Here is a 15,719-nt window from a genome sequence, read left to right on the forward strand (position 1 = left end):
ACAATAACCCAGAGCATTCCTTTACCTGAAAATTTATGTTGCAATAGTGTTGAGAAAGAAAAACATATATTCAGCTAATGTCTAAAATATAGACATGGGGCTGAAAAGTGCCTCGTTGTTGGCTCTAACCTGTGCAGATTCTTCCTCCAGTCGTCTCTTCTCGTCCTCAGAGTCCACCAGTTTCTGTTTGGTCAGCAGCAACTCTTTATTCAGGGCGTCTGCCTTCTCTTCAGCCTGACACACAAACACACAACACAAAACAACCCACAATGTTAGTGATGTCACTGAAAGTTACACTTGCCCTACTTTCTTCTTAGCTTTCTCTCTGCTTTTTTTGTTTTGCTACATGTATGTGTTTTATGCCTGTAATCTTTCTCATGTTTTATTTCCTGCACAATGGTTGCCACATACTGTAAACTTCCTTCTGTTAAGTGTGCTAACAGAAGTGACGATTCACATTTCCACGAACTTTTGTACACACACACGCACAAAATGACACATACATATCCTTTCTCTTTGGCTTACGTTGTCGAGGTCTTTGCGCAGGGCTATCTTGCTGCTGACTAGTTCGTGTGCCAGGTCGTCATTCTCCTGTTCCAAACGCATGTTAGCCTCCTGCAAACGACGGTTCTCTCGCTGGACAGAGGGGAGAGAGAGAGAGAGAAAAAAAGGATGAAACGAGAAAAAAGATTGGCACAGGAAAACAGAAGAGCGAATGAATGGAAAGAAGACAGGGAACATGAAAGAGGAAGGAAAGTGAAGAGATAACGGAACAGGGAAAAATGAGTTAATCATGAAGAGTGCATGAATGAATGTGTAAGCATCTCTTCCTGGCTCAGTAGTTTCTAGAGTAGTGCGACAAATATAGAGAATGAGATTATGTGAGTGTAAAAGTTAACCGCGATTAGGTGAGAGCGTCATTACACAGTAGGAGTTGTCTGTAATGTTTAACAGGGTATAACCTGTTGGTACATCATTAACAGAAGGAGACAGCTATATTAAAATAGAGAGACAACAATAAGAGTTACGGGTAGTATAGAGATTACAAAATTCATACTTCCAAAAAGATATTTAAACTGCAATTACCACCTTGTGGTTGCATGCCTCCGCCAACCAGTCAAGTTGCAGTTTACATTCAAAAACTGTCCAGACTTACATAATATATGTAGCGAAGACTTTGAGGGACGTTAAACAGGCCTCTTTTCTGTCTGTTTTTAAACCTATCTTTTCTCCGTGGCCTTTGATACCCAGTAAGGTGTCGACTTTATTTACTTGATTTCATTTCTTATTTTGAATGTTTTTATTGCGTGGCTATTATTTTTACTTATGTTTTATGTCTTTTCATTTATTGTTGTATTTTATATGTAATTTTTTTGCCTCATGTGAGTTGTCTTATTCATACTTCTGAACAGCCCTTTGGTCAACATTGGTTGTTTTAAAGTGTTTAACAAACAAAGTTGGATTACAGTTGGAGTTGGATTAATAAAAGCGATGTATTTTTGCTTCACACATATCTTCAGCCCAGCGGCACAGAAGATCTATACAATCACCACTTTTCAAAATGAGTGCCACCAATTCAGTATCCGACCAAATGTCTCCTCTTCTGTTCCTACATTATGTCGTTGATAAAGGTCAGAAACATTATGATGTTAGAGGGAAGTCAACCTTTGACCTTTTGGATATAATATGTCATCACTTCATCATAACAAGCGTAGGAACTCTTAAATTATGGCCAAATATGTGTTTCGTGAGGTCACAGTGATATTCACCTTTGACCTACAAAATCTAATCAGTTCATCCTTTGAGTCCAAGTGGATATTTATGTCAACCCAAAAACAAAATGCCTCCGGCCACAACTGTCGCTGGCACAGAGGCACAAAAATAGTGCTTAGGATGGCAATCCTGCAAAAAATGCACACAATCTAATTTCCGAGTACATGCTTTTCACTGAAGAAATTCTGCTCACTTTTATTCTGGGAGTATAAATCCTATGTTTTTTATAATAAAAGAAAAATTTCATTTTGAATGCTCTGATGCTCTTACTAATCTAAATGATTAAAAATGATTTAAACACAGATCTGAAATATCCTTAAACATCTTGAAATCATGAACTATGATGCTCAAACTAAACCAAGGGTTGAGCTTATGAAATGTCATAAATAGCAATAAGAACATCTCAAGACACCTTGTTTGACATAGAAAACAATGCTATTGATTGAGTTTGTTGAAAGCATTTTTTAAGAGCAAACACAGCAGAAGGTCAGTCACTATAATTGATGATCTTATACTGTATACAACCAACTCGCTACCCTTGAGATGACTTATGGCACGTACAATTAATGGCTTTGTTGGTGCCATGTCGTATTTCTTTCTGTCTGGGTCTATAGTGTTTTTCCTGTTCAGTGGAATACAGTTGTTTTAACAATATGTAGTGGTAACGTGTAGTATTAAACACATACAAATGCATAAATGTGTGTGTATATATATAAATGTATTTATGTTTTTTGGAAAGCATTATAACTTACAATATACAAACTACAATAGTACAATAATAATAAAAATACAATGTCAGGTTTTTGTTAATTCCATGGAGAAGTCATTGAACTTCGCATCTTAATGTGCAAAGCTGGGTGTTGTGTGTTTATTCCTACTTCGTATCTTTCGATGGGGGCCTCCTGTTGCTCCTGCTGCTCCCTCAGGGTGTGGTACTCCTTCTCAAATTTCTTCAGTTTTTTCTGGCTGATCTGTTGGGCAGTGAGAGCGGAAAAATAAATGTTTACTCACAACAATATCACACACACATGACGAATAACACAAATCATTTCAATTATACAAATGATACAAAATATGAGTATAAAGTTGCTCAGTAGTCTTTGGCTCATGCACCAAAGGTGGCTGCCAGAGAAGATTTTGTTCCATCTTTTTTAAACAAGCACACAAGATTGATAATCATTCCTGGACTGTGGCGCTCTTTATTCCAGGCCAGCCTTTAAATACAGTAAGATGCAATTGAAGATGTGTAAGAGCTTACAGGCCTAACTTGCTACTGTTCATTTCTGTCCGACAAGCTGGTACGTTGGGATATCACGGTCCAGAGAAACTTTTGCAACATTTGAATTGTAAAGATACTACAATATGCAGACATCAAATATTACAGCATTTGGAAATCCGGCCGTAACACCAAAACATGCACATTAACAGGGTCTGAATGTTCCTTGAAGGCAGCACAAATGTTTACGAATTCAATGGCTGATTCAGATAACATTGCATTTCTAATCATGGATTACATTGTGAAACCAATTACACAGATTTTGCGTGTATTCTGGTTATGCACACTAGTTCATTAGGTCATGGGAAGCTGTCCGGGGTCTTGATCCTCAGCACCCTCTCTCTTACGATCATACATCTCCAAAATGTCATCTTAATAGCTCAATCTGTTAAAAGAACACTCAAACCTAGAAAATCCCTAAATGACAATCTGAGCCCATCCCATAACACCAGAGCTAATTCCTCTCTACATCCGATTGTTCACTCAGATCTTCCCAACCCTAATATGACAATTCATAATAACAAAAAACTCTTGCAAATACTTCTGTTATACACCTGTGGTAAAGAATTAAAAATATATATATATTTTTAAATTGCACTTTAAGTCAAAGGAACAAGTTTCTCCAGGGAAGTAAAATTTCAGTTTTAAACTACTTATCGTCTTGTTGTTAAACTGATGAACAGAAAATCCAGTACACAGATCAGCCTAAATCAGCAGAACTGTGTCCCATTTAAACACACACACTGACAGTCACATTCATGCCTAAAGATGCAATTTGCACACACACACACACACAGTGCATTTAGGCAATTTCATCAACAGGCCTTTCACTGCCCAGCTGCTGCCTTACATTTGGCTTTTTAAAAGACTGCTACCATACAATGAACACTATGTGCCTGATTTTCAGCATGAAGAGAGACTTGCTTGTCCATTCTGTGGATTTTAAAGCATGCAGTTACGACTGCAATATCAATGCATCGTTGGTCTTTGCCTGCATGTGCATGTTACGACCTCAGGTTTTAGTATTATACTACAATATATGAGATGACCCGAATCCTCCTAGCACTCTTCATCTAATGATGCTGGCAGAACTGGGACAGAACAGCCACATGTTCTGTTCTAAGTGTGTGTGCGTGTGCATGTGCGTGTGCGTGTGCGTGTGCGTGTGTGTGTATGTGTAAGGAAGGAAAAGTACAAGAGGTTATTCAGGGCAGGAGTTCATCCATCTCCTTTCGTTTTCCTTTTTCCTCCCTTCTCTCGCAGCCTTGTCAGACAGCTAGGTCTCCAGAAGTTACTGCTTAGAAAAGTAATTAGGAACACAGAGCAACCACGGCTCTCTCAAGCATAACCATAATTTATAGACATAAAATATTTCACATTTTAAGCCTTGGATCAATTATGAATTAGCAAATGACCTGCGGTACCATCAGCATTGTTTTCTTTAAGTACAACAGAGCAGGCTCCTAAAACTACCTTCTCTCTCTCAGGTGATTTAAAACCTATTGACCTACTACAAGTTTTCTTCATCTGAAGAGTTGTAACTGCAGAAAAAATACCTACTGTATGCATGCATGCTCATACTGTATGTGCTAGAGAGAAAGTAGAGCGCTATGAGATAGATGGTAACTAAAACACACAGGTATACAAAAAAAAGAGCTTGCGTTCGTGCTTTTTATTTAAATTCCCCTGGGCAATTTGCATATATTAGCTATAGAAGTCAAAAGGTTGGCAGACAAGAAGAGAGAGTAGGTGTAGCAACTACACGCAGAGACAACATAAATGACCCTAGTTTGACCTCGAGATTGTCTCCTGAATAAATTTTGTGACCTGACTGTAGTTTCCAACTGTTTGTCACATATTAACCTCAAAATGATTCAAATTATACTGCCCTTTGACCACAATTAAAGTAGTTTTTTCTCCCTTATACCATGAACTGGAACTCACACAGGAGCTACCATTCTGTACTATATTTAATATAAAGTTACCTTATCTTACTGATTCCCTAACTTTATAACACCCTTTTTCTTTCCTCTTCTTCAGACAGGATTACTATAATCCTGATTTATGAAGCAGGGAAGGAAGGTGTCGACAGTTCAAAAGGTCAAGGGCCAAATGTTTGACTATTTTTCCATCACTTTGTACTTTTTTTTAGCATCAACATGTACATGCATACATCTCCAGGTAGGTCATTCAAGGGTAATAATCCAAACTTTAAAGGAGACATATTATTTCTCATTACTCATTTTCCTTTTTCTGTGGATATGATGTTTTGATACGTTCACAATATTTATACAGCTTCTAGATCCGTTTTAAAATTTCGAAGAAATGACATGAACATGTCACGTTTTACAATAAGGGGCCTTTAAATCATGTTTAAAACAGCACTATAAGCAGCACTACACTGGCAAATCTGAGCTAAAATGGGCATTAAAGGTCGAGTACCTGGCAGTGCATAAAGATTTGTGCTCCAATCAGAGGGCAGTATCATCAGTCAATGAGGGCACCAGTAATCTGGTCAGTTAATCCCTTTATAGTGACATCCAAGATTCAGATTAGCCTACCTTGATTCAGATTTAATTCCCAGCTCTACCACTGCCGTACTCACTGAGGTCAAATTACTTCTTAGAACTTTTTTCTCTTGCCACATAAGGTGATGGAAATAACTTCTTAAAGCAGTATGCAGTAAAGTGGTTTGAATTTGACTCATGATTTATGTTTATGATGCCGCTAGGATGAGTACTGAAACATGTTCATGACTGCACACCAAGTCCAGTTGCCTTTGATTTAGTTCCACTAGATTTGTCTCTGCTGGATTAGCTGGTTTTGTGTGTATCACTGCTGCCCACCTGTCCAACTAAGTACCAAAAAGCTCAAATCTCTCCACATGCTGGCGCCTTTACAGAGTTTGTGCTAATAAATATCTCTTCCCAAAGTACTTTCAAAGTCAGGCCCTCTAAACTAGGCCAGACTGTTCAAAACAGTTCAGGACACAGGTGAGTGTGTGTGTGTGTGTGTGTGTGTGTGTGTGTGTGTGTGTGTGTGTGTGTGTGTGTGTGTGTGTGTGTGTGTGTGTGTGTGTGTGTGTGTGTGTGTGTATGTGTGTGTGTGTCAGTGTGTGTGTGTGTGTGTGTGTGTTCACTGCATCGGTTACACTCGATTTGAAGTTCAAAAGTGGCCCCTACTGGTGTTTAACTGACACTGCTGCAGATTTTATCTTGATTATATGATCAGTAGACATATCGAGTTTTCAGTTTCAAATCATCTAAATCTATTATTGTGAGAGATTTTAACATTGTGAAGAACATTTTGAAGCTTAAACACATGAATACAGAGCTGAACCTGTAGCCTCTGAGCTTTGTATAAGAGATGCAGAGATATATCGCCTCTGTGTTATTAGTGAACTGTGACTCTCCTTTTTTTACTCTCAACTCACCTTCATGCTACAGGCCAGCTCCATCAGTTTCTTTGCGTTTTCTTCAGAGCGGTACCTCTTTGGAACCGGGACACGAAAGAATTTGAGTGCACCTTCGAAGTCTGTTTGGATCAGATCGTCTTTTGATGTCTGAGGAAAATGGACAGGAACATAGAAGGACATTAGGAAGACATTTACATAAGCCCGTCGGGTGGACATTTATTTCCCTTTTTTTGCAACATGATCAGCCCCATCCCCACTGATACACATTTGATGACACATTTTTCTGAACTAACCAGCATATGATTAATAACAGGTTTGTCATAATAGAGTTGAAGACTAGAAGCAAGCATAAGATAAAAGTTGATGCAAATAAATTTTTTTAACTCCTGCTCACATCTGCAGACGTGCAAAATCTTTCCATGGCTCAATTTTCTATTAGTGTTTGCTGTTTCTACTGCTGTGGTTGCCAGGGGTTGTTGTGTGTGCATATTTGTGCGGGCTACCTTACCTTCAGAAGTGCCAAGGCCACATTGAAGATCACACTGATGCCCTGCAAATAAAAACACATTTTTTAAATGGTGTATTGAGGAACTGAGGTACTGTAGGTTCAAAGAAATTAACATTGGTTTACTGTAAAAACACAATTTCTGTCTTACTAGTATTCCTAATGATGCTTCCTAATACTTGGGAGGAGAGACCCCCCCCCCCTTTCTTTAATTACTTTATTTACAGTTTTTTACTCTTTTGTCTCATTGTACCTTAATTATCTACTTATGTTATACGTCATTTACTGACCTAGTTATTTACTGACCTAGTTATTTATTGCGACTACATCTGACATGGGTTGTTGGGAGGGATAGTGGGATTTGTGTTGGGGTTTTTTTCTTATTCTATTTCACTTTAAAGCAGAAGCTCTGACAAAGTACGCAGCTGTTGTACTTGTCTTTGCCTTTCCGCAAAATCTCAATAAAGAAATTTCAGTGAAAAAAACAAAACAATTTCTGTGTATTTGGTTAACTTTAAAAAATGGACACATAATACGCAATAATGACAAAGTCACATTTCCAAATTCATTAAAATAAAAAGAGAAATGTCTGAACTACAAACAGCATATTATCAGACCCATCTTTTAGTGCTGCAGTTGCTGTTAATAGTATTCCTTTACCAGGTTTGCATATTTGAATTTGCTGTGTCTCCTACTCTTCCTTGCAGATTATTTATTTGCGCCGTTTGACTTTATGGAAAGTGAAACTACAAATTTAACATCTCTCCACAAAGGTTAAGAATTTGGCTGGAAACATTCAGAGACACTCCAGTTGTCTCGGCCTGGACCATCATGCTGAAAGGTTCATGTTCACCTCAGTCTGAGGTTGTGTGTGTGATATAAAGCAGGTTCTTCTCTTTGTATTTTGGTCTGTCCATCATTTCCAGGATCTTGAACAGTCTCCCAGTTCCTGCTGCTGTGATGCATCATTACAGCAACATGGTGCCCTGCATTATTCAGCTGATTAATGTGGCACGGTTTTCACTGGATGTAGCTTGACATTCAGGCCAAAAAAACTCACTCTCATCACAAACTACTCTCTGAAGCCTTCATGTGAATACATTTTTAACTGACTAGGCCTTAGAGCCCGTTCTTTGAAGAGTGTTCATTGTTGCAAACTTGAATTATCACAGTCAACAAATCTGTCAATCAACTTCTAGAAAAAAAGGTGATCCAAATAAACACACTTGGACTCAGTTTGTGTTTGTCATAACAAAGGATTACTTATTTTAGTTACATTACTTGAAAGACACGTGGGATATGCCAGTGTTATTCAGGTTTTAGAAGCACTTTTTGGACATGTATCCAGCACATTAGTATATGCTTCTCAACTGGTTTTACCGCAGTTTGCGACAGATTATGACCTTTTTCTGTTTATGGTCAGCTCTGTGTTGCTATGGTTGTTGTATAAAAAAACTAGCCAGCAGTTGGCGAGACTGGGGTAGAGATGAATGCCCAAGAGAGAAGCCCACATTTCTAGTCAGAAGGAGGAAAACACACCAAGTAAAATACTTGGATATCAACAGGTTATTAGGTATACACATATATTGCAACCCCAACCTTTTCAAGAAGGTGGTTGACGGAATGAAGGGGTAGGCTGTGTTTGCACAGAAAAATATCCTATTTTGCACAGCTGTATGTAAACAGGGATGTTAAAGGAATGTTCATGTTCATTGGCCATGTAAACAGCTTAGCAGGAATAGTTGGAGAAGGGTATTTTTTGGAATAAGAGCAAGAATTGGAATATTTGTTGCATGTAAATGTAGTGATTGTTTACAGTATAAGTCTAAAAAATATGTTTCTCTCTGTAAGTATGGGATACTGTATGTACATCAACGGCCAAAATGAATTAATTGAGTTGGTTGAAAATTGAAAATTAAATCTCTAAGAAACACAACAAGATGTGCATTTGTTCATATTTTATGTTGTATGTCTGAAATGCAGCCAGGAAAGCTGTGGTTGTGTCTTTTATTACCAACCTCACACAGTAGCAGGTCAATGATATGGAAGACCATGTAAAGAGGGAACTTGGCTGTGAAGAGGGTGAGGAACCACTGAGAGGCGTACATATGAGCCTCCAGACCCACATTCAGGAAATGGTTGTACAGGTCTGGTATATATTCCTGTTTAAGACGGAGAGAAAGCAAATGACAGACAGAGGGGAGGAGGAGAAAATGAAAAAAAGAGAGGAGCACAGAGGAGCAGACCAGTAGAAAGAATTATGTGTGAGTAAGGAAAGAGGAGAGAGGTAAATTAATACATGTAATCTGATCTTCATCACAGAAATAAAGTAACACTAGTCTCGCTCAAAAATCATTTCAGATCTCCAAATGACACACACATACCTGCATGAGTCTCTCAAGTTGGAAGAACTTGCAATGCAGATCTTCAAAATTCTGCTTGAAAAGGTCCCTGAGCCCGTAATCAAACATGATCTTGACCAGCACACTGAAAGCTTGCTCCTCTGGCATCTGAAGAAGATGACCAAGAAATTATGTATTTAATACCTTGTGCGCCAATTCATATTCCCATTGACACAGGTTTCAGATGAGGCTAATCTAGAAAAACCTTTACTTCTGAATAAACAACTCCTTCTAATGCTCCCATCTCCCCTTGTCCATCAGCTTCTAAGAAGACATTGACATTGATTGTCCACTAGAGGGTAGTGTTGACATTTCCCTGAACTGCAGGACTGCTTAAAGGGAAGCCACTCCTGGTAGATGAGCATGAACTCATTATTATTTATAATAAATGCAATGACAGTGTCCCAAAGACACCACCACCTTGAGACAGATCTGAAATCTGTCTCAAGCTGTTTTTGTACAGTACATCATGCTTATCATATCTTACACTGAATATACAGACAAGGCTCTGAGACATTGAAAATAAGCCAAGTCAATCCTCCAGCATTGCAGAATGTCAAAACGATACAGATGTCAAATGAAAAGAAAACAGTCCCTCTCCGCTCTTGAAAGTGGATTAAATTGGTCGGGATTTGTGCTTTAGCCTGCTGATATTTGAACTCACGTGCAGCAGCAGCACGGCAGCCAAGAAGGATTGTCCCTGGCAGTAGCCAATCTCCTCATCATAAACAGAGTAAGCCTAAAGGAGAGGACAAAGGCAAACGGACACAGGGTTAGTAAATAAGTTGAACAGTGAACTCAGAACTTGATTAGGGGAATTCAATATAGTATAGTACAGTATTTGTGATTTCAACACAGAATCAAATGATGAAATATAACGTGAAAAGAAAATGAAGAGCCAAAAAAACAAAACAAAACAAAACTGTGGGTAATTTGTACAAAAATACCAAAAATATTTTTTCTGAGGAGTTTGCAAACCAGCCCAAGAAAAGTAAATATTGAACTTGTATTTGACAGGTAGTGAGACAGATGGCTCAAGCTACACTGGAAGCTTAACACATCTTTAAATCAAACAGAAAAGTTAAGAAGAAGTTAAGAAATTACACACATAAAAAATAAAAACTAATTCTGCATTTCCTCTGCATGGCACAGTATGGTTCTACTCAACTGGACTCACTGTTTTTCAGTTTTCCGTTAGAAAAAGCTGTGGGTAGCACCTGATGTTTTCTTTATGGTACCACCTCAGGCAAGGTTCCAAGCGAGCTGAGGTGATACTAGAAGGTGAAGTTAAAACACTGCAGACCACTAATTGCTCAGAGAAAATAATCCCTAGCCTGGCATCCTGCACAAACCTGCCATTTTTAAATAGCCAAGACAGCAAATGCAATTTTTGTCCACCATACAGTTGTGAAAAGTGCAGACATTCCTTTCCATCATATCGGTCAAATATGATTTGTATAAATATTTAGGTTTTTTAACTTGTTTGGCTACAGGGCACTTGCATTATATTATACAAGCTGTTAGGAGTAATATCTAGTCGTTTCTATTTCCTTTTTAGAAACAGCTGTTTGCTGTCTTCAAACATACTTATCTTTATTGTGAAGGGCGCCATTACTGATATAAGAAAGGCAGTAAAAGAAAACATAGATGAGGAAAGGATCAGAAGTGAGGAACAGAAAAAAGAAATAATGACCATGAGACTGTTAAAAAGACAAACAGAAAGGAAAGGACAAAGAGAGGAAAAGGGAAGGGTTGGAGAGAGATGTTTGAGGAAATGGAGTAAATATGAGGGGAGGGAGCAACGGAGCGAGTTTGGAAAAGGGGCTTTAGTGGCCTACAAACACAAATAATGAGCAAGTCAAACAGACAGAAGCGTGGATCAATCCACGCACAGAGAAGAGGGAGGGCCCACTGAATTATTCAAACACACCTGAGGAGGTGCTTGTCTGGGAAAGAGATGGATGCCCTCACCTGAGTTATACATAATGAATGAAACCGCAACAAACCGCAGCCAGACTATAGGTTGAAATGTGTGTACGTCTCAACTGTATATGCACATGTTCATTCTCATGAGTAAGAACGCACTGGCACTTCATGATTAATAAGTATTTTGTGACAAGTTGCCAGGTTTGCATATATATGTGCATAAAAGTCAGCTATGCTGTAGAACTGATTGTAGTAGAGTCCAGTGTGTGTGTGTGTGTGTGTGTGTGTGTGTGTGTGTGTGTGTGTGTGTGTGTGTGTGTGTGTGTGTGTGTGTGTGTGTGTGTGTGTGTGTGTGTGTGTGTGTGTGTGTGTGTGTGTGTGTGTGTGTGTGTTCGATTAAAACTTGTTTTGCATTTCTAGGTGGAAAGTTGTGTTATGAACTCAGTGAACCACCTAGAAACCGAGTGGCTGTTCAATTAATTAATAAACAGTTCCCTTGAGCTCTGAAAACTGTCGCTACAGCTCTGCAAACTTTGCCTTTGTCCTCAGACCAACTGTAAAGCAAGTAATTAACACAATAATTACACTGTATTATAGGGGAACTTGTGATTCTTTTTTACATACAGATTGCTGTAAGTGGTTCTAGCAGTGAACACCAGGCCTACCAAAATTAGTTTCCTTAATTTGCGGGAGTCATCCTAAAGGATCAATAAAGATAAATAAATAAAGAGAATAAAGAGAATAAAGAGAAGTCCAAGTCTAAGTCTAGTTTTACAGTACAATTTCAGTAATCATCAGATTATACATGTATGTCAGGGCCACAATATTTATAATAAATCCCCCAAAAAACACTTAGACAGAGGTTGTACGGTATAAATGAATCTCCTTCTCACTTTGACGGATGGGGTTGAAACTAATGTCTACATGCCTACGCTGTGGTAAGTTTCAGAAAAGATAGATATTAAAAATGAATGCCTTTTGCATTTAAATTACATTTTTATGCAGACAATGTGGACCAGATTGGAGACTTGCTTTTTTTCTGCAGTTGCTCAACCTCATACAGTCAGCTGTTATACCCTGTGTTGACTTTATAAAATGCATGTGTGTGTGTCCCACCTTGCAGATCTTGTAGAGAGAGTCTTGCCCATCTCCTCCAGTGTCTTTGAAGTAGTCATGAGCTGGGAATGTCCTATTAATGTCCCTGGTGATGGCACTGTCCTGTGGGGACTCCTATAACATGATAAAAAAAAGGTCAAGGTGAATGAAAAGAGGTAAAGATGATGTGTCACAGATTGGTCGATCTAGAAAACACAAGCGGTTTTATTATATAACTACTGGGGGAAAATTGCGTTGAGGCTCAGCGGTGGTCAGTATTTCCCCGTCTGCAGCGACAACACACTGCCGAGATTTACAGCATGGGTCAAGAAGAATTACTGGTGGCACAGAGTGTTCTCTTCTACAGTACAGAGCGTAGCTCTGTCCCTGTATCTCTATTTGTCTTTTTCTGTCCATTTTAGCTCGGTTTATAGAACATGATAAAATAATTCTTGTCATAAAAGCATAACAAGAATTACTAACAATAATAACACAGCACTGACAAACTGTAAAATACATCATGTAACACGAAGAGATGTATTTTATTTATCAAACCTGATACAACATATACGTTTTCTGTATGTTGAATGTATGTTCTGTATTCTTCTATCACCAGTAGTGGGACTAAAACAGTTAAGTGACATACTGCACATAAATCTTTGCACTCAGTACTAAGCATATCTCTGACAGGTTACCCTACGTGATAGGATTTCTTTTATTTGACCAACACTACTCTGAACTGTAACAGAGTGAATAAAGAAGACCTTTTTTCTGGAGAGCGGGATGGATGAGTGACGAGAACAGAGAGCAGGAAATGTGTCGAGGTGTAAAAAAAAGGTATGCACAGGAAAAAGTCTCATAAAAAAATAATAAAACTGTGAACAGAGTGTTTTTGGCGGTTGCCATGGTCGTTTGCCATCCCCTGCGTTCGGCTTGTTATTAGCGCGGTATTGCGACAGCTCTAGGACTGAAAAAAAAATTCATGGTCAGAATACACTGATGCAGGTACAGAGGCTTGCCCACAACCCCAACTGCGTACACACTCAAGCCTTGGGCAGAATATTTTTCTGGGATATCCCTTCACTGCGATGACAAAGCACAACACAACACAACACAACACACACACACACACACACACAATCTGTAACTACTCTACTAGCAAGGATTAATCACCTGTCATTTCATTATTGATGCTCAGCCTCTAAATAAATAATGCTACTCAAAGACTCCATGACAAATCCAATACACATTTAAAGATACAGAGTGTTTATTTTCACCTAGGTGAGAATAGTCAACAGGCAGTAATTTTGCCATTTACACCTGCCCCTTCACCCCGTGCCTCCTTGTAGGTGTAGGTTAGGCTTAGGCAACACGGTTATGATAGATGAGCAGGTGAAGCGCTGGACTTTCACCCAGGAGACCTGGGTTCAAACTCTCAAATGTGAGAAACTGATGTTAAAATGTAGGTGACTTATTATTTTATGACTATTTAACTAATTAGTTTAGTTAGGTTTAAGAAACCAAACTACGCGGTTAGGGTTATCAACAAAATGTGATGCATTACAAAAATGGGGCATACACGTAATTATGAAGGCAGAAATCTGTAATGGCGTTCTTTGTAGCCTGGTGCTGTGACCCTCCTTTCATTACATCAGTGAATGAGACAGTCAGGAGGAGCAAAGAAGGGTTTCCATTCAGTCAGCAGTAAGTATCAATAACGCCTCACCAAGTTTGTGTTGAATGAGCAAATTAATGTGATACTCCATTGATCCATGTAGGGATTTTTTCCACTAACATGGAAAGTACTCCTTGAGTTTTTCATTATCATGTGCCTTGCTCAAAGGTAGTTTTGCAGGACTAAAAATGTACCAATAATCCCTGCAGAAGTTTAAATTCCTACTAGCAAAACCAATCTGCTACCCCAAGGAGAAATCTCTCTGCAACCAGTCCCATCAAATCCCCTCTCTCCTTTTTCCAAGGTTTCTGTTACAGTTTCCACAGAGGAAGAGAGTGAAACAAAAAATAATGCATCTATAAGAAGAAATGCAGGAAGACAGGAATACCAAAACAAAGTAACCTAATGGGGGATCAGAGACCAACAACAGGGGGCTATTATTTAAATCCATTCCACAACTTCAACCACACCCTGTAAGTCTGTGTGTGTGTGTGTGTGTGTGTGTGTGTGTGTGTGTGTGTGTGTGTGTGTGTGTGTGTGTGTGTGTGTGTGTGTGTGTGTGTGTGTGTGTGTGTGTGTGTGTGTGTGGCCAAGTTTATTAGATGCTTTTGAGTTGGTGTTTCTACGATATCATACCATTCAGTCATGTAAATTATATTTTTATAAACTTCTAAATATCTCCTCTTGTGCGTCCCGCTAACCCAGAGTGAATGTTACTGTAGTAGTGTAATTGTAAATCGAATAACTTAAAGTTTTGGACTTTTGATCAAACGAAATATGACCTTTAAAACCATTACCTTAGGCTCTGAGAAAATGTGATTGCCATTTTTTTCCATTAATACCAAATAGTTATTCAATTAATCAGACAATTATAGACAGATTAAGTGCTTCACTATAAAGCACATCAGTAAAATTTAACCAGGGTTAAATTAAGTAATTGAAAGGTTCACAGACACTCCAGAAATCTTGATCTTGAAATTGGTATTGATTCATTTCAGTGTGCAGGAGTGGAGCTACTGCATCCAGTGTGAATGGCCCATTACATTGGTCTACAGTCTCTCAGTAAATGATAAGGATCCATGTTTATACAAGCACCACTTAGCCATACTTATCTGAAGTGCTGAGAGCATGTACAAAGACCTCTGACATAATGACCAATTAGCTTCCTTTCTGTCTGTCTGTCTATTCAGTTAAGCAGGTTAAGAATGAGGGTAGCGTGAGAGGGGAGAGAAAACATATCCAGTGTCTCATGGTAGAGCATGGAAGTGTGAAGTGAGTTTTAGCAATAAAGAGAAGGATAAAGAGAGAGAAGAGACAATTACAGCTAAGGATAGTGTAGCTCTATGGAAAGGTATAAAGACAGTGAAAGACAAAAGGGATAATGATGCAATATTAAAGATGCTTTATATTAGAATATCAGAATATTTTTGCAGCTTTAAATAATATTTAAACACTAAATTCATCCTTTTGATATGGCTATAAATAAGGCCTTTGAAAGGATGAAGTGTTTATTAGGGCCCTTATAATAAAAATGGAATCAACTGTTAAATGCAGAATGTCGAGGAATTTGCCAAAGTGTAAATGCAATCTATAAAAATCAGGATTTCCTCTACCATTCCAAGCATTGGATTACAGCTAACACAGAAAAAAAG

At 38.5% G+C, this 15,719-nt stretch overlaps 1 protein-coding gene across 3 annotated transcripts in view; it reads right to left on the reverse strand.

Moving 5' to 3' along the window:
* The window catches only part of rabgap1 (RAB GTPase activating protein 1), a 75,231-nt gene that overhangs the window by 13,739 nt on the left and 45,773 nt on the right, over positions 1 to 15,719 (reverse strand). For all 3 annotated transcript variants that reach the window (XM_083929804.1, XM_083929802.1, XM_083929803.1), the window contains 9 exons: positions 12,414 to 12,527; positions 10,036 to 10,110; positions 9,354 to 9,479; positions 8,988 to 9,131; positions 6,973 to 7,014; positions 6,483 to 6,611; positions 2,652 to 2,744; positions 526 to 636; positions 130 to 234 (listed from right to left, as the gene is read on the reverse strand). In XM_083929804.1, coding sequence (XP_083785930.1) covers positions 130 to 234; positions 526 to 636; positions 2,652 to 2,744; positions 6,483 to 6,611; positions 6,973 to 7,014; positions 8,988 to 9,131; positions 9,354 to 9,479; positions 10,036 to 10,110; positions 12,414 to 12,527 — 939 coding nt within the window. The remainder of the gene's footprint in view (positions 1 to 129; positions 235 to 525; positions 637 to 2,651; positions 2,745 to 6,482; positions 6,612 to 6,972; positions 7,015 to 8,987; positions 9,132 to 9,353; positions 9,480 to 10,035; positions 10,111 to 12,413; positions 12,528 to 15,719) is intronic.

The sequence above is a fragment of the Echiichthys vipera genome (assembly GCF_963691815.1).
Source record: "Echiichthys vipera genome assembly, chromosome: 16".
NCBI lineage: Eukaryota > Metazoa > Chordata > Actinopteri > Perciformes > Trachinidae > Echiichthys > Echiichthys vipera.